Source organism: Kogia breviceps, chromosome 19, assembly GCF_026419965.1.
Source record: "Kogia breviceps isolate mKogBre1 chromosome 19, mKogBre1 haplotype 1, whole genome shotgun sequence".
NCBI lineage: Eukaryota > Metazoa > Chordata > Mammalia > Artiodactyla > Physeteridae > Kogia > Kogia breviceps.
In genome coordinates this window covers 41,499,336-41,520,360 of record NC_081328.1, presented here as the reverse complement: position 1 = coordinate 41,520,360, position 21,025 = coordinate 41,499,336, and the positions used below count along the sequence as shown (strand labels likewise).

At 55.6% G+C, this 21,025-nt stretch overlaps 1 protein-coding gene across 1 annotated transcript in view; it reads right to left on the bottom strand.

Annotated features, from left to right (window-relative positions):
• Window positions 1–13,997, bottom strand: part of WNT3 (Wnt family member 3) — a 48,197-nt gene extending 34,200 nt beyond the window's left edge. The window contains exon 1 of the mRNA XM_059048772.2: window positions 13,624–13,997. Coding sequence (XP_058904755.1) covers window positions 13,624–13,997 — 374 coding nt within the window. The remainder of the gene's footprint in view (window positions 1–13,623) is intronic.
• Window positions 13,998–21,025: the final 7,028 nt, after the last annotated feature.

The following is a 21,025-nucleotide window of genomic DNA, read 5'->3' as shown; positions in this document are numbered from 1 at the left end:
ACCAACTATGAAGGAAAATCCTTTGAGGCCAAGACTGTGTAAGACAAGGTCCCAGTTTACCAAAAGGGACTTGAAGCTAAGAGGTGACCACAGACTGCAAGGGAGCTAGAAGTGTTGTTGATGTAGAAGAAAGTCAGCCTACTAAGGTAGGAAGATGATAAAGAGATGGAGAAAGATGATAAGATGATGCAGAGATGGAGAAAGCAGGGCTTCTTCTAGCTTCTGTGCTAGTCAGACCCCGGGGAACCCCATTTCCCGTCCAAGTCCCCAGGTCTGGCTGGAACACTTACAGGGCCTGGGGTGAGAGTACTAAAGGAAGCCTCATCCACCAGGCGCCCAATATTTAAAAATTTCATGTCAGGTTAACAAACTGTTAAATAAAATATCTTTTCTATATATCAAATAGGTAAACAACAGGGACCTACTGTATAGCACAGGGAATTATACTCAATATCTTTTCATAACCTATAATGGAAAAGAATCTGAAAAGAATATATATATATGTATAACTGCATCACTTTGCGGTATACTTGAAATGGACACAACATTGTAAATTAATTATACTTCAATTAAAATATATATATATATATTCTATCCAACTCGATAGGCTTATAATTCATGTGCTTTTATTTAGGTATTTTATTTAGGTATTCTTCAATAATAAGCTAAAAAAAAAATCTATCGTCTTATTCACCACCTGGAAGGCTAGGTTCTCCACGGCGTTCTGAGCTAGAAAGTGACAAGGAGAGAGCCAGCCCCCAGCTCACAGCCAGCAGCCCCTTCTTCCCTGCTTCATCTACACTGGTCACCCCGACTGAACCTCCGGGCTCCGTTCACAGGCCCTGCAGACGGCCTCTCCTTTACCACTCTCATCCCTAGGGGCACACACACCAGCAGCATGGTCTGACCTGATAGGATGAACCCCAGGCAGAGGTCTGCCCAGCCCAGAAGTAGACTCACAGCCACTGAAGCTAAGCTCTTCAGGGTGCCTTGCGGATACTTCTGAGTATCCAAAGCATGGCTGGGGGTGAGGTGTTGTGGGTATGACCCCTTGGGCCCCAGATTCCTTGCCCTGCGGGGAGGGGTGCAGCCTTAGGACACCAGAGTGGAGCCCTCTAAATTGAAGGGCCTGGCAGGACCCCTTTGTCCTGTTCTAACAGCTGTGCTATGAGTCACAGCACTTGCAAAAGGACGTAGAGAAGCTGGAGAGAGATCAGAAGGAGAACAAGATTGTTAAAGGTGTGCAGGAGACTGGGTCATCTGGGAGGGATTGTTCTGGAAAAAAGAAGACTCAGTGAGCAATGCATCCTGGTCCTTGAATCAATCTGAAAATCTACTATGAAGCTCATGACCCCAGGAGACCAAATGAGAGAATCTGGGCTTGGACTAAGTCAGGAAAGACTGCAGTCAGACCTAAGGAGGAACTTCCTGACTGTTGAGATGTGGTGTCACAGGCTGTGAAGCCTGGCAAGCTTGGCTTCAGGCAGTTTGTGTCGTGGTTGGAGCTCTGGGGTTTGCCAGCTGTGGAGGCTTGGGCGATGGAGTGGATTCCTTAGGACCTCAGTTTCCTCATCTGTAGAATGGGGATAACAAGAGTATCTGCCTCCCGAAGCTGTTGGGAGGATGAGTTCAAGTGCGTGGTGTGTTCCCTCGGCGCACACCATACCCATGAATTATCAGCTGGACGTTAAATCCTGCCTCCCCACTCGCTTCCCAGCTCCTTGCTTGGGCTCTGAGAGTCTCCATTTTCTCACAGATTAAATGGGGATGAAGATGCCAGTCTCATGGGGCTCTTTTAGCTTCAAGGACAGTGCCAAGGTCATAGACTCCTTCCTTACTGAGATCTGAGGAAGGCTCCAGAGTCTCTCCTGCAGAAGCTTCAGTTAGGATGGAGGACCACCCGGCCTGTGATTCGGCATTCTCCTTCCTGAAGTCTAGGGGCTGAGGAGGGCGGTCCCAGAGGTGCAGAAGCAGAGAGGAGGTGAGAGGCTAAGAGGACACCTTGCTGGCGGATGGGTGAGGCCAGCCTGGCCCCCCTTCGCCAGCCATTCTCTGTCCCTCCTTGAGGCTCCACCCACAGATGGGGGCTTAGCACCTCCCAGGTCAAGCCAGTGCCCCGCTAGGGTTTTGCTAATAGGAAGGGCCTGGCTGGCAGCGAGGGATCCTCAGCCGGCCCTCCTTCCTTCTCACCTGTGCCCACAGTGACAGCAGTTCTCACGATGGCTGGGGGGCGGGAGGTTGGAGCAGCCCAGCTGGAGAGACAGGGTGGGGGCTACCAGGGCATCTTGTCACCTGCAGAATGGCCTCAATAGCACTGGCTGCCTTCCAGGGCAAAGGAAGGTGGGAGGAACCAGGGGTAAAGGGAGACAGGGAAAGAGGAAAGCACAATCATTGGCCAGAAACAAGAGAGCTTCCCAAGAGAAAAGTTATGTATCAGCTTCAAGTTTAGAATGAAGAAGATCATGGAGAAAAGAAAAGATGGTGACTTCCCCAAAGACAAAGCTTCTGTAGACTTGGGGGACACGCTGATGATAAAGAAACAGAAAGAAACTGATCAGCATTCCTGCAACTCAAAACAATCCAGTCAGGGCCAGCTCTCTGATATAGCAAGATTTTTTTTCTTTTTTAAGTGGTACGCAGGCCTCTCACTGTTGTGGCCTCTCCCGCTGCGAAGCACAGGCTCCGGACGCGCAGGCTCAGCGGCCATGGCTCACGGGCCCAGCCGCTCCGCGGCACGTGGGATCTTCGCGGATCGGGGCACGAAACCGTGTCCCCTGCATCGGCAGGCGGACTCCCGCCTTGCCTCTTTCCAGAAGGATTTGAAGTGCCTGAGGCAACAAATCCCAAAGGCAACAAATATTTATTGAGCAACTACTATGTACTTGCCAGGCATAGAGAAGACAGCAGTGTGGAGACAGTGCCTGCCCTCAAGGAATTTATAACACAAAACACATGGGATTGAATAACAAAATGAAAATAGAAAATCAGGATTAAGGTAAAGAAGATGACAAATACACCAAGTCAAGGTCAATACAGGTGCAAGGACTGAGCTCACGTTTGACTTAGTTTTCTCACAGTCAGGACAGAAAGGGAAACATACTTTAACTGCAAGGAGGAATCATCCTAGCTCCTCAGGGAGAAATCAAGGTGAATATTGAAGTATAAAGGTCAAGTAAAAAATCATCTGTATCAGAGATACTAACACAAGAATTGGTTTGGGCAAGAAAGAGGATTCTGTCCTATTGTTTTCTGGTATGTGTGATGGGGGCTGCATGCAAAAGAGCATAAGGGATTACGTACAATGAGAAATCTTACAGCTGGAAGTAATGTGAGGGGTGAGAGGTCATGGCTCTACCTTCTTCCTGTTTCACAGGTGAGAAAACGAAGGTCTGGGAAGTAGTGATTTGCCCGAGGCCACTGTCCCTCCACTCCCACCCAGGCAACAAAACAGTCACAGGGCCACTACTGCCAGTTTCGTAGATGTGGAAAGCTTGCCAGTGACTTGCACATGTCCCCAAATAAGAGACCTCCCAGCGGTTCAGAAATAGTATCAACAAACACAAAGCAGCAGCTTTCAAGTTGAAGGTCAAATGTAATCTTGACTCAAAGCTATCCTTTGAGGACCAACATAGAATATGAATAAGTAAATTCCTGCCGCATGTAAGAAGTCCACTTTTTTTTGGCCACGCCGGCTTGCAGGATCTTAATTCCCCACCAGGGCTTGAATCCATGCCCCCTGCAGTGGAAGCGTGGAGTCCTAACCACTGGACTGCCAGGGAATTCCCAAGAAGTCCACTTTTGAGTCTGAATGGTGGTAGAAGGAAAAAGCTTTGGGCCCAACAGAGCCTGGGTTCAGAGCACAGGCTTCGTGACCTGAGTCCTCATCTGTAAAATGGGCAGGATTTCGTTCTAAATCATGATGTGTGTATAGGGGCCAGCACATATGCACCATTAACAAACATACTGACCCATGCCTGGATAGGGAAACAAGTCCCACCGATTGGGATTTTTAAGCTAAAGTCTCAGACACGTAAGCATCGTGTGAGCTGTGAGGGAGAAATACGACACTGAGAGGAAACGTTTGCAAATGGAGCTGGGATGGAAAAAATCATCCCAGGGGAACTGAGCCCATGGAGACAAGGTGCACCTTAGCTTCTGGGACGGCAGCCTACTCAGATCAGGGGTCCCATCCTCTTGGGTACCCTGTGAACCTCGGGGCTGTTAGCCACGTGGGGCCTGAGCTGAGCAATGGAGATCAGTTTCATCTGTCTTTCAAAGTCAGTAGAAGCGCTGTGCTCCCGGGTCACACCCAGGGACACACCCAGGGACGAAGAGCACAGGCTCCAGACAGGCAGGCTCAGCGGCCATGGCTCACAGGCCCAGCCGCTCCGCGGCACGTGGGATCCTCCCGGACCGGGGCACGAACCCGCGCCCCCTGCATCGGCAGGCGGACTCCCAACCACTGCGCCACCAGGGAAGCCCGGGACAAGGTTTTAATTCAGTCTGCTCCTTCAGTCTGCTCACGACACTGTCGTGATTCACGTGTGCAACTGGCACTCTCCAGAACCTCTTTTGCCCGCTTGCCTTTACAGAGTGTATTACACGCCACACAGAGCTGTGTTTTTGTTAACTGACCCCCACCATATGCTCGGCCCTGGGGGAGGAGGGCACGAGGCGGCTAAAGGTATCTGTAGTCTGGTACAGGAGCAGAAGATGCCCACAGCCCGTGGGGGAAGGTGGTGGGAACACATGGCGTGGCTGTGGGGAGGTGGGGAGGGAAGGGAGTGATGACACAGTCCCTGCTTGCAGGGCAGTGGCTCGGGAATCTAGGAGGGCTTCCCAAAGGAAGAGGATTTTGATCTGGGTCTGGAAAGCAAAATGGAATTTCAGCAGTTGCATGTGGGGAGGGGAGAGAGGAGGTGGCGAAGTATTTCCGCGAACAGGCACAGAGGGATGTTGGGAGGCTCGTGGGGGATTATGAAAGGTACAGCTGATATGGGTGGGGGCCAAGCCTAGGGAGCCTCGGTGCCAGACGAGAAGCGGGGAACCATGGGAGGTTTTAGAGCAGGGGAGAGACAGCCTCAGAAAGCCAGGTTAGGAAGATAGGTGGTGAGGAGCTGGACAGGATGTAGGAGGCTGGCTCACTCCCCCGCCACAGCCCCTATTTGCATTCCTAATGGGCCCTGAGAGGAGAGATTGGTTTTCCTCGGTTTTCCTCGCTGGCCCAGCTGGCTCTGGCAGATAAGTGGGACTCTGTGCCCAGGGGCAGGGCGCTTCACACACACACACACACACGCGCACGCACACACACACGCACGCACACGCGCGCACACACACACACACAGAGTCCTTCCTGTTTTTCCAGCCTAGCTTGAGTGAATGGTTTCCCAGTTTACTGGTCCCCATCCAGGTGATTAGGATTTCCTGGTGGCCACAGACCTCAGAAGAGCCCCTTCCAGCTCCTGGCCTTTTACACTAACTCCTCCTCACCTCTACTCGCATCTCCCACCACTGTGTCCCTGCTTAGAAATCCTACACCTGGCTAAGCCCGGGTCAGGCCTGTGATCTCTGCACTAGTTCGGGTGAACCTGGGCATGCCCTGTGGCCACTTGACCTCCGACCTCTGCTCCCTCCCCTCGGTGTTCCCCACTGAACCGCAAGACCCCCTCAGGAAGGAGCTGAGAACTCCCCTGTCCAGCTCCCATTCCTTCCTCCTCTGCTGGAAATACCAAATCTCAAGCTCAAAGACTCTGAGAGTCCTGCCAGGTCCATCCTTAGCACCCTTTGACTAGAGGCTGGCTCTTACTCCTCTTTTCTGGTAAGACCAGCAATGATAGAGAGCTTCTCTGGAAAGAACTTGATGTTTCTCAAGGGCTTTCCTAAAGATTATTCCTCTGAAGATCTTAACAGCCTTATCATGGCCCATTTTGCAGATGAGAAAACCGAGGCCTGGGCAGGTGAGAGACTCATCCATGATCTCACAGCTGTTTGAGTATAAAGTCTTGGGCTCAGTCCTCCCCACCCGGCCCTGAGGTCAGCTCTCAGTGCCTGCCCCCACCCACGCACCAGACACAGATAATCCAAACAGCTGGAAGTCCAAGGCCAGCAGTTTGTTCAACTCCCCTATCTACTGAGTCAAGAACAACGAAGGGACTTATTTAATGTCACACTGCAACCAGTGGCAAAGCCGGCTCTCAGGTCTCCTAACTCCCTGTCCAGAAACCTCCCACCACCCCACACTGCCCCCTCTTGTCTCCCAACATACTTCCCCTAGATGTATGGGTGTGCCTGACATTTCTGGAATTCACTCCACACACATAATGAGGCCATTTTGAGAAGGCTCGCCTCAGGGGGAACCAGAGAGCTGTCTAGTGTCCCCATCCTGACCCCTGCCAACTCCTCCCGGCTGTGCACGCTAAATAGGCTCCATCGGCCTGGGCTTCCCTATCCCCTGCCCCCGACACACCTTGCTGGCCTCAAGAACTAGAGGCGGAGTTTAGGGGTTTCAAAGCTGTGATGGAGGCTGCGTGGGAACTAAAACACAGTGGAGAGATGTCAGGCTGGTTGCCGCACGGGTCAGTGTTCATAGAGGGAACCCAGACATCACCACAGCCAGTAACAGACAGAACGGGGACAGCTTGTTAGCAGCACAGAAGTGATTTTTAGCTTTAGCAGTTGAATTGTGGCGACTCCCTGAGACATTAGTTTAATGTGAGGATAGGAAAGTTTCTCTCCCTCCGATGCAAGGCTGACCCTGCCTGGAGAACCTTCTGGATCTAAGGCGGCCACTGTGCCACGTACCACAGGTTGCCTAACACCGAAGAACTGAGTTTCAATCTCTGAGCACAGAGCCAGATCCCCAGCCCCCGGCCCACTGAGAACCAAGCAACAGAAAAAGGAGTCAACTTGAAGGAAGAACCCTGAAGCAGCTGTAGGGTAGGCCACTGGGGAGAAAGTATGGGGTTGCACCCTCAGGAAGATTCTAGAACCCCTCTGCCCAGGTGGGTTAGCTATTCACCTGCCCAGGAGCAGGGAGGAGACCAAGTGATCTTCCTGAGGCAGTCCTGTTTTCCAGCCCCCTCTGCATCCCAGACTCCCCTGCGGGAGTCCCAGGAGCTGGCACTCCGGCCTCTTCCCTTTTTCTCCACCCTCTTGAACCCCAGAAGCTCTTCCTGCTCCCCGGCCTAGTCTCTCATTGAGAAAAGGGAATTCCCTCTCTAGCAGCATGAGACCAAGGGACCCTGCTTGGAGTTGGGGCAGCTACAGGGTCAAGATCTGGAAGGGGAGGGGGTAGAAGGCGCTCCCCTGCTGCTCCCCCACTCATACCTCCACCTCCCAAAGAATGTAATTAAGCAGCAGGCCTCTGCCAGGAGCCAAGCTTTCTGCCTTCCGTCTATAAATCACCTTCTGAATCATCTCTCAGCTCCTGGAGGGCGGCCCCAGTGCCACCGCCCCCCTCCCAACCCCCCTGCCGTGAACCTGCCTCCCCTACCCCTCCCTGGCCTAGCCCAAGGTGGCTCAGCTGGAAATGGCAGTGGCTGCAAGAGTCCAGCAAACTGTAGGATGGGAGGAGGGTTAGGGGAGACTACAGTGCCCTCTCTACCCACCCCCTTTCCTGGGCAGGCAAACAGCTGAGCTTAGGTTAGCCTAGCCTAACTTCCTCGGGTTAAGTATAAAGCCACAGGCTCATGGTCACCAGCACCAAGTATAACGGGGCAAGCTGGCTCTGAGGATAAGGAGAAAACAGAGCCAGGTGGGGCCAAACTGGGAGGACTTCTTGGAAGCGGCAAGTTTAGATCCAGGACTTAAAGGAGTCAAAATAGCTTGCACACAGCGGGTGAAAATAATATGTATATAGTACTTCCGGTATGCCAGGCATTATTTAGGGAGCTTTACGTGTACTCACTCATTTAATCTTCACAACAACCCTGTGAGGTAGAAACAGTCACTGTCCTCGTTTTACAGATGGGGAAACTGAGGTTCGGAGAGGTGAACTTGCCCTAGGTTACCCAGCATGTGAACGTGAATGTGGGGAACCTGGCTCCAGAGGAATGTGAGTGTTTGGGGAAAATGAGGTTTGGGGGTGCAAGCAGGCAGGCTTGGCAGTAGCAGAGCAGCCAGCTTTGGGATGTAGGTCAGATGGGGCTGCAGAACGAAAGGGCTGGGCTGCTTAAGGCAGGCTCTGACTGTCTGAATGGCAAGGAAGGGTTGGGGGAGATAGGCTCCCGGGGTGGTGGCACTGGGGCCACCTGGATCTCCCTGCTTCACAGCCGTGAATCAGCTCCCTGTCATAGCCCTGTAGACTCCACGAGGCAGAAGGCATCCCTCAGGGCTGCTCAAGAAAAAGGAAGCCCAGAGGGAGGACAGGGCTTAAAGCACAGAAAAGGAAAGGGACTCATCCTGGGTCACACAGCCAGTCACTGGTAAACTCCACACCCAGACACAGGTCTCTCCACTCAAGCTCTATCCACTTCCTGGCACACAGGTAACATGAATGTGTAGATGTAGTATCAGGATGTCACTAACCTTTGAGGAAGGGGTTAGGCTAACCTCCTCCCCCAACTAGGGATAGGGAGTAGAGAATGTCCTTTCCCTCCTTGGTGGCTTTAGAAGGATTCTGTGGCTCATGGCAGGGTGGGCAGAAAAGGCTAGAAGACCAGGTCCTCCTCAACCCCTGGGCTGATCACATTCTGAAGCCAGAAAGGTCTTTGTTTCTCCCACGTTCCCTGGAAGGGTCTGAGAGCTACATCCTCCTCTGAGAAGAGTCACCTCTCCTGCCCCAACCCCAAGCTCCTTGTCTCCTGCCCAGACCCAGGAGAGACCTATTCAAAGTCTAGAGAAAACCCCAAGCTCATAGCTCCCTTCTCCCACTTCGTGTCCATAACACCTTCTCCATCCTACATCTGCCTGAGTACCATTCAGGTGTATTAGCATTAAGTTCCGTAGTGGGAAGGATGGGAGATACCCGCCTGGCTGAGTCTATTCTTTGGGGATTTCCACCTAGGGCCCTCTCTGTCTGCCTCAGTTTCTCCACCTGCACCAGTGATTGAGCAAGCACCCAGATGCCAGAGGGTGTGGGTGCTGGCAGGGCCTGGCAGAGTTTGCCACTGGGAAAGCTGCGGGAAGGGAGGGGAGCGTGCCCACCAAAGGACTTGGCACTGAAGTCCAGCTCCTGCCTCTTTTGACCTCCCCGCAAAGTTCTTCCCACCAGGCAGCTGTCCCAGGCCCTTCCCAGACCAGAGGCCCTCAGGATACCTGGGGTGAGGGAGACGCTCAGGGCCCAGATACTACCCACCCCTCACCTCATGGCCACAGAGCTGTTGATAAAATGCTCTAAGATTCTGGGAGAATTTTCCCCGACTGCTACCCCTTCCCACCCCCCCATACCTTCCCCCCACATATTAAAGCAGGTTCTTCCAAGAACATAACTCAGCTCCAGGCTCCTGGTATTATAGTAACATTTGACCTGCGTTTTGTCGTTGTTGCTGTTTGTTTGTTTGGTTGGTTTTTGGTTTTGTTTTTTAAGGAAAATGTGGTCCCATCAGAAGAAGACAAACAGATCAGCAACCAAAGTTGCTCCCTTTGGACAGCAAGCCCCGCCCACAATGGGGGGGGGCGGGCAGGAGGGCTGTTAACTCACTTCCAAGAGACCTGGATTAATTTCCCCACCACATCCCCCCAGGGTAAGGCCTGCCCTGGAAGGGAGAGACCACCCGGTTAAAGCCTGGCCATGCGATCTGGTATCTGCCCATCTGTCTGTCTGTCTGTCTGTGGGATCAACAGCCTCCAGCCAGCTCAGCTCCTCACCAGCCCCTGCCCGAGCCAGCTGTAATTCCTGCCTGTTACAAGTGTTAACACCTGGCCTGGGGCCTTCCTCCCCCAAAGTCTCCAGGTGCCTCCCTGGGCCCAGCCCACTGACCCACACGGGGGGTTTGACTGAACGTGTTCACAAGCCTCTGAAAGGCGGGTGGAGGTGCGAGTGGGTGGGGGAGGCAGCGGGACATCGGACAGATGGGGAAATTGAGGCAGGGCTTAGGGCAAGTGCTTGAGTGGGGAAATGGCTCCCAGGATGGTGGAGAGAGAACTCAGCTGTTATTGCCCAGCTCACTGCCCTTGACTTCGGCGGAGCACTTTCCCCCAAGCTGTGAAGCAGGGACAGGCTGGGGATTCCTGAGTAAGGAAACAGAGACCCGGAGGGATGTGTCCCACAGAGGTGGGCTCCCGACTCCCAGCACAGGCCCCTTGCATCAGGGCCTCTGCCTCTGGAATGCAGCAGGCACTAGGCTGGGCCCTAATAAGATCGTTCATTTTTCCCCCAGGAAGGAGAAGAAAGACAAGTTCCTCTACCGGGCGCTAACAGGGACTGACAAGAAGAATTCTAGAAATCAGTGCTGCTGCCCCTGCTTTCTGTCCCAGCTCCGCCACTACCTACCTGGCTGCGAGGCCCTAGAACACGTCTCTTCCTTCCATGAGCCTCTGTCTGAGGCCCCTTGTAGCTCAGGCTTCTGGTCTACCTTCTCTCAGGGCCGGGGCCCGAGCAGCGCTGAACGCTTGGGATGGAGGTGCCCTCCTTGAGGGGTGACACGGGCAGAAATCCCAGCTGAACGATTTCCCCCTAAAGTCTCTCCTAGGGAACATGTGAGCTGGGAGGGCCAAAGAGGGCAGGCCATGATGGGCTAAAGAACTGGAATCTGTCTGCCCTGGGGGCAGAGTAGGAATAGGAATCTGAGGCCCTTCTACTCTACTGTCCCTGTCCCAGCCCTGGCCCCCTGCCCCTGGCCCTGAGAACATGACACCCACCGCCCTAGCTCCAAGACCAAAGACAAGCGGTGTGAGAGGGGAGGGCTGGCGACCACAGTCCTCAGACAGACAGGATGAGCTTGTGCCAGAGAAGGCTCTGCACGTCCCCCTTCCCCGTGCTGCCCAGCCCCGGATCCCAGGTCACCGTGGCCCTTGCAGCTTCCTCATTAGACCCTTGTCTGTGTCTGCTGGACTGTCCCTCCAGGACCACGGATGCCCACCAAGCACCCAGGTTTGGGACGCCATTCACACCTACAGGTCATATGTCTGCAAACATATCCACAGCCACGGGCCCAGCCGTGGTCACTGGCACTTGAGGACAGGGTCACAGGCAAACTCAGACATAGCCCTCACCACACTCATACTCACAATCAGGTCATGGCCACGAGCACTGATATCCACGCACAAAGACATCTGTGGAGCTCTCCCCTTATACAATCATGAAGACACGTGCACGCAGGCACACGCGTGCGCGCGTGCAGACGGACACACACGCACACCACTCACATGCCTGGTCGTGAACACAGCCATGTGGTGTCATAAGCAGACACAGGTGCTGACCTTTACATGGGCATAGATACTTCTAGACTTTCTCTGTCTCATACACACTCACATAGAATCAGCCACTTGCTGACACTTGTGTGCAGCAGATACACAGCACAGCCTGTCACGGGCCATGGAACCCTCAGGCACATCTCACACAAGTTCACGTCCTCCACAGTCATCCGGTTGCAGGCACACACACTCCTTCACACAGAGGCACGTTAGTGTACAGATGACACTCCTTAGGGTCGTAGACCTACACACACACACACACACACACACACACACACACACACACACACAGAGCTCAGACAAAGCAGCATCCCTGTCCCCGCCAACCCCAAACAAGCCATGTGTCCAGCGTTCTGTTAGGGCCAATGTCCTGGCTTTCCAGGTTTTTCCAACATCTTCCTATTGGGTGGTCCCTATCGGGATGCAGACCCCCCAGCCACCAGCATTGACCCAGGAAGTGCCCTTGTCCAGTTCATAGGACAGGGGAAGCTGGTCTTCCCCCCTTGGTTCCTGCAGCCTATGGGGCTCCAAGCCCTCTCTTCCCACCCTCCCCGCCCACCCCCAAGGTCCCTGTGAAAGAAGAGAACAGCATGGCCTTGGGCAGGGGATGGGAAGAGGGTCGGGAAGGGCCAGTGGGGCAGGATTGGTTTCTGCAGCAGCCCTCCTGGCAACTGGTAAAGCCCCCAGCCTGGCATCCCTGGCTGCCCCGGCCACCCTGGGGACTTCTTTATGTACAGGAGGCCTCAGGCCAGCCCATCGCCACAGGGAAGGAAGGGCTGGGTAGAAGAAAGACTTCCCCTTGGATGTCTGTCCTGGGAGCAACTCTCAGTACCCTCTAAATGGAGACCCTTGGCCATGCCCTGCTCTCACTCCCATCCTGACCCCCCCAAACACCCAGACACAAATGCTGCCACCCCCAAACAGCTGCACGCAGACTCGGGGTGTGGCCCCAAATCTCCTTGCTCTGCTCCCACTATCCCAAGCTGGGCAAAGGGTGGTTAAGGGAAAGGGGGACACGCAGGTGGCACTCCTCTCTGACTTTCATTCCGGGGCCACAGTCCCTCTGCTAACTCACAGATCCCAAATTCTTCCTCCTCACCTTCCAGCCCCCCACCCACTGGCCGAGGCTCTCCTACATCCAGGAGGGGAAGATTCTTTAATTAAAGTTTTCCGGAATGCAGGGGGCTGGAGACTGAGGAGAGGCGGGGTGTAATTTAGAGAACTGGTTTCAGTGTGTCTTTCCCCTCTGGCCTCTGGGACCTGCTGGGTGTCGATGAGGCCGCTTGGAAAACAAGGGGACTCCCTGGAACTGGGGCTCCCAAAGGGCTGTTTATTCCACAGCCAGTTCCCCCATACACGCACAACCCCCCACCCGGCCCCCGCCAAAACACCGCGCCTGGTTTCCCAGCCTTATTTACTAAAAATGTCTTTTGTATCCACATTTCTCGGGGACGGGATCCTCCTCTCCCTCTCTCCCTTTCTCCTCGGTCCTCGGGTTTTTCCAAAAGGAACGAATTTGACATGGAGAATTGGGTTTTTGGTCAAAGAACAAACCCACCCCCTCCCAAACAACTACATTTTCAAGAAGCCCCGCTTTTGCCAGGATGGACAAGCAAGAAATGAATTAAATCTGAATTCAATGGCATCTCGGATCAGCAAATACCATATTCACTTCTGAGGCTCCAGATTAATCTAGAGCAGAGTGGGGAGAATCTGATGAAATCCACCCCCCACTACCCTGTCCCTGGGGATCCCTGAAGCGATTGCGTCTAAAATATGAAGGCACAGGGGGGTTATTGTGGGGAAATCTCCTGATGGAGGCACCGGAGGAGGTGAGGGTGGCAATGAAGGAACAGGATGATTTTGCCCATGAAGACCCCAAAATGGAGAAGAGGAGTGGCTGGGCCCCAGGGACATCGCTGGATTTCCAGAAAGCCAACTGCAAGCAAATGGAGGGTCTTCGGGGCCCCCAGATTGGGACGGGTGGAGGGTTAGGATCTAAGAATAAGAGACCTTCTGAGACGGGGAAAGTCCTCCAGCCTCTGCAGCGAGTAGCAGGGAAAATGGTGATTATCAGAGAAGCCAGGAGTTGGATTCTGAAGGCGACACCAGCAGAAAATCCAGGGAGGTGGGCGAGTCGGGGTGCTGGAGGGAGGTAAGAAGAAAGGAGCCCCAGCCCTGCCGCAGCCCACCCCTAGCTAGCGCCCCCCACCTCCCTGGGGCTCCGCGGAGAAATCTGGCCGCGGGCAGATAAGAGGCGAGTCTTACCACCAAATTGGGTAGCCGGCGAGGACCCTGGTGCCACAGAGCAGGAGGCCGAGAAGCAGCCCGAGCAGGTGGGGCTCCATTAGAAGCGGCGCCGAGGAGGAAGTTTGCCCGCGACCATGAAGAGGGGGAGCGACGCCCCCAATAGTTGGAACAAAGTCCACTTGAGATTGGAAATGACTTTCGGGCTTGTCAGAAGCGCACCTCCACCCGCAGCTGCCCCCCTCCCGAGCCCAGCGCGGAGCAGCCGGGTTTGAGGATGTCAGCGAGTAGCCAATCAGCGCCCGCGGCCTAAGGTAAGAGATGAGTCTGTAGTTCAGCCTGTCAATCACGCGCCCCTCCCGCCCGGCCCACGAGTCGGGCTCCGGGAAGGGCATCGCCCAGCAAACTTGGGCAAAACCCGCACCCCGGACACAGTGGGAACTTGGGGGGGACACGGCACGTTGGACCCTCTGCTGGCGCGGGACCGCCGCGGCCCCCCGCCAGCCAGGTTTAGGGAGCCGGGGCTGTGACTGGGGCGTTCACGTGGTGCCAGGTTGGCGTGGGTATTGATGGGTGGCTCCTTTTCTCTCGGGAGACCGTGACCTCTTGGGACTTGGGCCTATGAGGAATCGAGAGTAGAAAGCACAGGGATGTTTCCAGAAGCTTCGCTCGGGCAGGACAGGATCCGAGGGTCTCGGAGGGGGTTGGAAAATGCAACCCCTCCCAGCCTCCCGAGCCCGCGAGCGGGCCGGCCACGCGACCCAGCCGCGGGAGGTCGCTTCCCGGGTATCCGAGAGGCGCGCAGAAGGGTCCGCGGAGGCTCGAAGGTCTGGCTGCGGGCGGCGCCGGGGGACAGAGCCGAGTGTCATTTGAGTCTTTTGTCAGGGATCAGATCGGTATCGGGACCTCCTGCTGCCTTTGCATTTCCTGCAACTGACACCAGCGGCCAGTTGCATTTCCTGCGCGGGGAGCCGGGTCACTTTCTCCTCCTAGAGGGGTTCAGGCCCGGCCTCAAGCTCAGGTCTGAAGGACGACCCGCGGTCCCATTTGGATCTTGTGGATGAACAGTTAGGGGCGCGCGAAACGCAGTAGCCCCAATAGGGAGCAGCTGGGGTCCTCGGAGGACTTCCTTGCCCTCGAGACCCCCTTCCCTGCCCAACTCTCCTGCCTGAGGCCCTGGGCTCCAACCTGGGGTTTGGTGATAACGTCCCCCTTTCCTGTGTGGACACCAAATGTGTCCAAATACCCCACCCCTCGCCATAGGAAAAAAGTCCTTCCAAGGCCTCCGTGGGTTCTTTCTCTCTTCTCCCTCTCCAGAGTCAAGGAATTAGGTCTGCCTTAAGTGGTGCTGAGACTGAAGCCAGATTTGGGGGGCCCTGACCCCCGTCACCTGGGCACCTGCCCCCCAACCCTGCTCCCAGGCCACTGAAGGCCCCCAGAGGCACCCCAGGCGAGGGATGGGGGCTGGAACATCATCCCTGGGCCTGAGGCAAGGAAAGCAAGGGCAGCAAGAGGGATTGAGGGCGGTGACTGCCAGAACTGTAGCAGAAGGGGCAGCAAATGAGCTGACCCCCAGTGCTGCGAGGCTGGGAGTGGCAGGCCCTCTGCCAGATGGGGGCATGGCTGGAGGAAGTCCACGCCAGGGCCAGACATTCCTAGCCTTTGATCTGGGCCACCCGTGCCCATAGCTTGAACCCACTGCCCCTGCCCATCCCGAGAGCCCTCTCCGCACAAGGCTGTGATGGGCGCGGAGAGCTTGGAAAACTGGCCCGGGGGCATCAAGGGTCGGGAGAGCCGCCTGGGCTTGTCACAGCTTCTGCCGCGTTCCTAGCCCGGTGTTCGACTGGAGGGGTGGGGTGGGGGGGGGAGATGAAAGAGAGGAGGGGAGGGAAGGGGAGAAAAGGGAGAGACAGTGTAGTGAAAAAAGAGAAAGAGCACCAGCGAGGGCCTGAGAGAGAGAGAGAGAGAGAGAGAGAGAGAGAGAGAGAGAGAGAGAGAGAGAGAGGGAGGGGAGACTAGAGAGGGAGCCCAAGGAGAAAGAAGGGGAAGAAAAGGGGAGGGAGAGGCAGAGATGGGAAAGGATGAACAAGGCAAAGAGAAAACCCCAACCTGCCCTGGACAGTGGACGGGGTGGAGGCTGCAGAGATGGGGACCTTCAGAGATAGATGGCCCCGTGGCGGGCTGATTCTGGTGTGCCGTATTTCTGATTCACCTGGAAAGGGGGTTGCGGAGGATTTGCCATTTTCCCTGACTGAGGAGCCTCAGGGCCCCGACTCTAGGGGTGGAGAACCCTCCACACACACCCTAAGTCCAACCCGGAGTTCTGTCCTCCCCAACGGGGGCTGTCAGCTGGTTTTCTGCTCAGACGTGCCCGCTGGAACTCCAATCCTGCCTGTCAGTTTGGGGGCGCTCTGGAGCCCCACAATCATCTTTCTGAGACCTGAGGAGGGCTACCCTTCCCTGGCCACCAAGACACCACTGCAGATTCAGGGTGGCCAGGAGGCAGGCGGGGGATGGACTAGATGACCTCTTCGGGGTCATTTCTGGGTCCCCAAATTCCATAGGTGCCAGCCTGGGAGGTGGGGGCAGGAGATGCCCGAGGCTGCAGGTGGGGTGGGGTTTGGCTTGCCTCGGCCAGTGGCCCTGGGCTGTGTAGGCAAGGCTGGCCATTCCCTGAAGGGATGCGTGTATCCTGATGCCTTCTCCAGGCAGCCTGAGAGCACCCGGAGACCCCGGTCCTGAGCATGGGGCAGAGAATGGAAGAGAGACAGGGACACAAGTGGGTGGTAGGGTGGAGTCCCGGACTTTTGCTAGCCTCACACTGAGGAAGTGAAGAAGGAGAGGACTGGAGGGCGGTGTGGGAACCTGCTAGCGGCCGGGCAAGGCGCCCTGGAGAATGGAAACTGTGTGGGGATTTCCCCCCATTTGAAAGCTCCCCAGAGGAGGGGATTCCTGAACGCTTTCCCTCCCCTGCCAGGTGTCCTTCCTTCAACCCAGGCTTAATTTCCTTCCTCCTGCTGGCCCAACGCTGCCGGTGGGAACACAGGAATGGTCCCTGCCCGGGAGGGGGAGGGCACCCCAGAGCCCCGTGTCACGAACGCAAACGCCCTCTCTCATGGGCACCCGAACCGCACGAAGGGTTGCACGCGGTGGGGAAAGGGTTAAATTCACTCCAAGGCCAGCCAGGGCGGGTGAGGTGGAGGCTCCCGGGCGTTGGACCCCGAGGCCTCCGCCTGAGAGGGAGGGTGGCCTCTTGAAAGGGACCTGGGGGCTGAAGGGGTGGCACGTGGGAAGCACTCTGTGTTGTGTGTGTGAGTGTCCGGGACCTCAGACCGACCGAGTGACTGCCCATCTCCATACCCCCTCCATCTCTCTAGCTGCCCCGAGGTTCCCTTTGACGTGCGCTCCCCCGGGCAAGCAGTCGGCCGCTGTGTAGTCAGCGCCGCTCAACCGGGCTCCCTGCGGAGGCACCGCTGAGACAAAGGACGGGGCGGCCTTGTCCCCGCCCGCAGCGGGCTACCCGTCTATCGCGGGGAGGGAGGAGGAGGAGGACATCTTCGATCCAGAGCTGTGCGCTTCACTTTTGCTCGAAACTTGCCCTAAGGCTGCTGGGGCCCAGGAGCCAGGAGCCCAGACCAGCCTGGGGAGGGTGAAGGGAGAGGGCAAAGCTGCTGCGGGCGGGGGAAGCAGCAAGTGCGGAAGGTCTGCAACCTCGCGACTCCCGCGGGGAACAGCATGAAGGCGGCGCGTGGGAGCTCCCTCCACGGACTCCGACCGAGAGAGGGGCTTTTAACTTTACCCCAAGAGCTACAGGAGCCGCAGAACGGTTTCAAGCGAGGTTCTCCTTGGAGACCACTAGAAAGAAAGCTAGACAACCGGAGAGGGCAACCAGGAGGCAGGTGGTCCATAGCGTGGGTGGCGGCGCAGGAATTAATCAAGCAAGATTTCTTTAAACCTCCCAGTGTAGAGGCAGCGTCCTGGAAATGCAGGAAGCTTGCACTGGGTAAGCACATAGGTGAGCAACAAAAGCCAACCGAACGCACAAAGGCGCACCGGAGCCCGCCAGCCTCTCGGTCTCCCGGCCCCGGCGCGCCCCCTGGCGACGGTGCTGATAATAAGGCAGGAAGTCTGCAGGCGAGGAAGGTGGCCCCGCCCCGCCCCCGCCCCCGCCGGCTGGGAGCCGGAGCCTTTGTCGGTGAGCAGCCCGGATCTTTGGGGATCCCGGTTAAGTAGGCATCCTCGTGAGTGAATGCCTTTAATCTACTTGGCAATCCCCGAGCTTAGCTGGGGATAAGGTGTGCGTGGCTTCAGGCTCCCCTCTCCTCCCCACCCAGGTGGCTCCCCTGGGAGAGCGGGCCGCGCCGCAGACGCAGGACGCTCGAGATGCAGGACGCGGGCGCGGGCGGGGTGATGTGAGGCCCCGGGCTCCCACTCCTGGGCACCATCAGGCGGGTTCCGTGCGGCTGCCTCAACCTTGTGTCGAGACTCGGAGGGCTGCAAACGGCAGGGTGATGTCACTGAGTCCTTCCTGGCCTGGCCCACCAGCACCCCAAGATCACAGGTGCCACCTGAGGGGCCGTAAGGGCTTTTCCCTGTCCCAGTAGTTCCTCCTGTCTTAGTCATTTCTAGTTCCCCAAGGGCATTTTGGAAAGGGATTTGGGGGTCAAAGTCCTTTAGAAGGGAGGAAACAACAGAAAAATAGGCTGGGGGCACCCCTGGCCAGCTGACTGTTATCTCTGAGCCTCCTCTGTGCCATCCGAGGTGGAGACAATACTTTATATCTCATAGGGAGCTGTCAGCGTTAAATGAGAACCGTGCTGACAGGACGCCAGACCGAGGTTGGTGAATAATAAATATTGGGTTTCTTTCTTCCCCTCTTAGGGGCTGAGGAATAAGTGGCTGTCTTGGGTTGCCCCGTCTTCTCCTGTCAGCCTCAGCTAAGCAGCTCCTCAGGCACCCAGGAGCCTCTTCCAGAAGGATTTGTTCAGGAAAATCTTGTTTGACACCCCAACTTGAGACGCACCTCAAAATCTCCTTTTCGGCGAGACCCTCAGCCCCATCCTCCTAGCTGCTCCCCGACCTTGTCCCTCTGGGCCTCTTATTCCACTTTATTTTTCTGCATAGCCCTAAACACTGAGCTTATATTTCATATATTCCATATTGAATGTGTCTGTTAAGTTGCCCATTTAATGTCTCTTTCCTACTCTAAAATCTGAGCTCTCCTGAAGGCCCAGCACCCAGAGCAGGGTCTGGCGCAGAGCAGGGCCCTTATAAACGTTGCCGATGGCTGGCTGCGGGGATAAGGGGTGAGGCAGAGGCTGAGGCCTCAGATGGGGGACCATTGTCTGAGGACCTTATGGCCCTTTAGGGTCCCCATCTTGAGATCTTGGCACCTAGAATTCGCCCCTCCCCCCTAGCTACCCTACTCTGGTTTTGGCACCTGCTTCCCTCTCAGATGACACCTGCACTGCCCCAAGCAGGCTGAGATCAGGGGTTGGCAGCCTGTCGGGAAGTTATCACAACACAGGACACCTGGGGCTTGGTGGGCCTTGTGCTGCCAGCCCCCATCTCTGCCCCTCTGTCCCTCCCCCACTTTCCGTTTCTTCCAACTCTTTGGTCTTTTTCCATCCTTCTTTATTCTGCCTTTGCCTCCGACCCCTGAGCCCACACCCAGACATGACGGGCCTGCCTGAGGCCTTGGGGCTCTAACCCAAGGTCCGATCCTGCCCGGGGAAGTGCTCCTTCCTCGAGGAAGTCGAGCCAGACCTCGACGTGGCTGTCTATGCATGGCTGACGTAGTTTCTCTTGGTCAGGACTATGGTTCCCAGGGTTCTTTCCATTCCCCAGTGGGTGGGACTTAATAACCAGGAAGGGGAGCCCCAGCTGCAGCCCAGGAACCATCTCTGCTTTCTTCTGTCTCCAACCTCAGCCAAGCTGTGGCCCCCTTTCACCTGGGCTTCAGGGCAGGAAAGTGTTTCTATTTTTCCTATCACCCACAAACATATACTTTGCACCTGCTGCGGGCAAAGCCTGAGGCCAAGCTCTGGGGGAGGAATGGTCCATCCTCAAGGGGACCCCAGGAGCACAGTAGGTGCTCTATGTGCACAGGGTGGGGGGATGGCTCATTCATTCAACACATTTTCATAGAGCACAGGGTAAGCACTGATGACCAAAAACTGTCCAGGCCTTGCCATCTGTGGGAGAGACAGTCTTCCAAGAGAAGATCAAATAAATATTTTCTTTAAACCAAGGTAAGAGCTGTGAAGATTCTTTTCATCTCGGCCATCTTCGTGGGGAGACTTTTGTGGGGGCCCATTAGGGAGATGGGATAGAGCAAGCCTAATATTATCCTTGGAGATGACACAGAAATTTCTGGTCAAATCCTGGTTTGCACCCTCCAGAGTTCTGCCAGCTAATTGTCTTCCCAACAGAACAATGCAGCCAGCAGCAGCCATTGCTGGAAACTCACATGGGCCCAACCGTTGGCTCTGGGTCCAGGGAGCCTGGACATGTGGATATGGATCCAGTGGGCTTGCAATGGGGTCAGAGCTGCCTCACTAGCAGGTACCCAGGATCAGTTAGCTGTGGCTGGCACAGGTGTAGGTGGGTCCTTGGGCAGACCAGGGGCACCTGTCTGGCATTGTTCCACACCTGGCATAGCCCACCTCCTCTGCTCATTTGCCTTGGCTTCCAGGTAACGCCTGAATGGAGTTTCATATATCTGTCTGGAGAGACCCTCTGTCTGAGTGGTGGTCTTAGAGCCCAGATCTCATGGCACCACCACAACCCCAATGAATCCCAGTGCTGCCTCTCAACTGTGTGACACTGGGCACATTACCTACCCTCTCTGAGCCTGTTTCCTCACCTGCAAAATGGGTATAATAACACCTGCTTCAGAGGGCTGTTGCTTGTTCAGTGGAGTGATTTCTGCAGTGTCAGAAATGACACCTGGGACATGTTAAGTGATGGGTAAGTGCCCCTTCTATTCCTTTGTGACAGTCAGCTGCTCTTTCTTGAGCCTCTCAAAGGCAAAGACTTCTATTTAGGCTGTAGTGTAGCTCACACTGCTGGTGGCCTCTTGCTCCAGGCTGGCAAGGGTCCCCAGTTTGTTCTGGCTCCCCAACCTGGCTCAGTGGTAAATTCTGATTCATCTAAGCCAATCATGGACACCCATTCCCCTTGCCAGGGATTTGTTTAAGGGCAGGCCTGGGGCCAAGTTTAGGCTAATGAGACATGAGGGGAGGTCTGCTGGAGGGTGCAAAAACTTTTCTGCCCTAAGTTTTCTGGGGCTCTAAAAATGATACTAAGACATGTCCCTTTTTCCTGTTTTTGGACATTATTGTGTCTGGGTGTGATGCCTGGAGCTGCAGCAGCCATTCTGTGCCATGAGGGAAGCTGCCTGAGGATGAGGCTGACTAGCAGA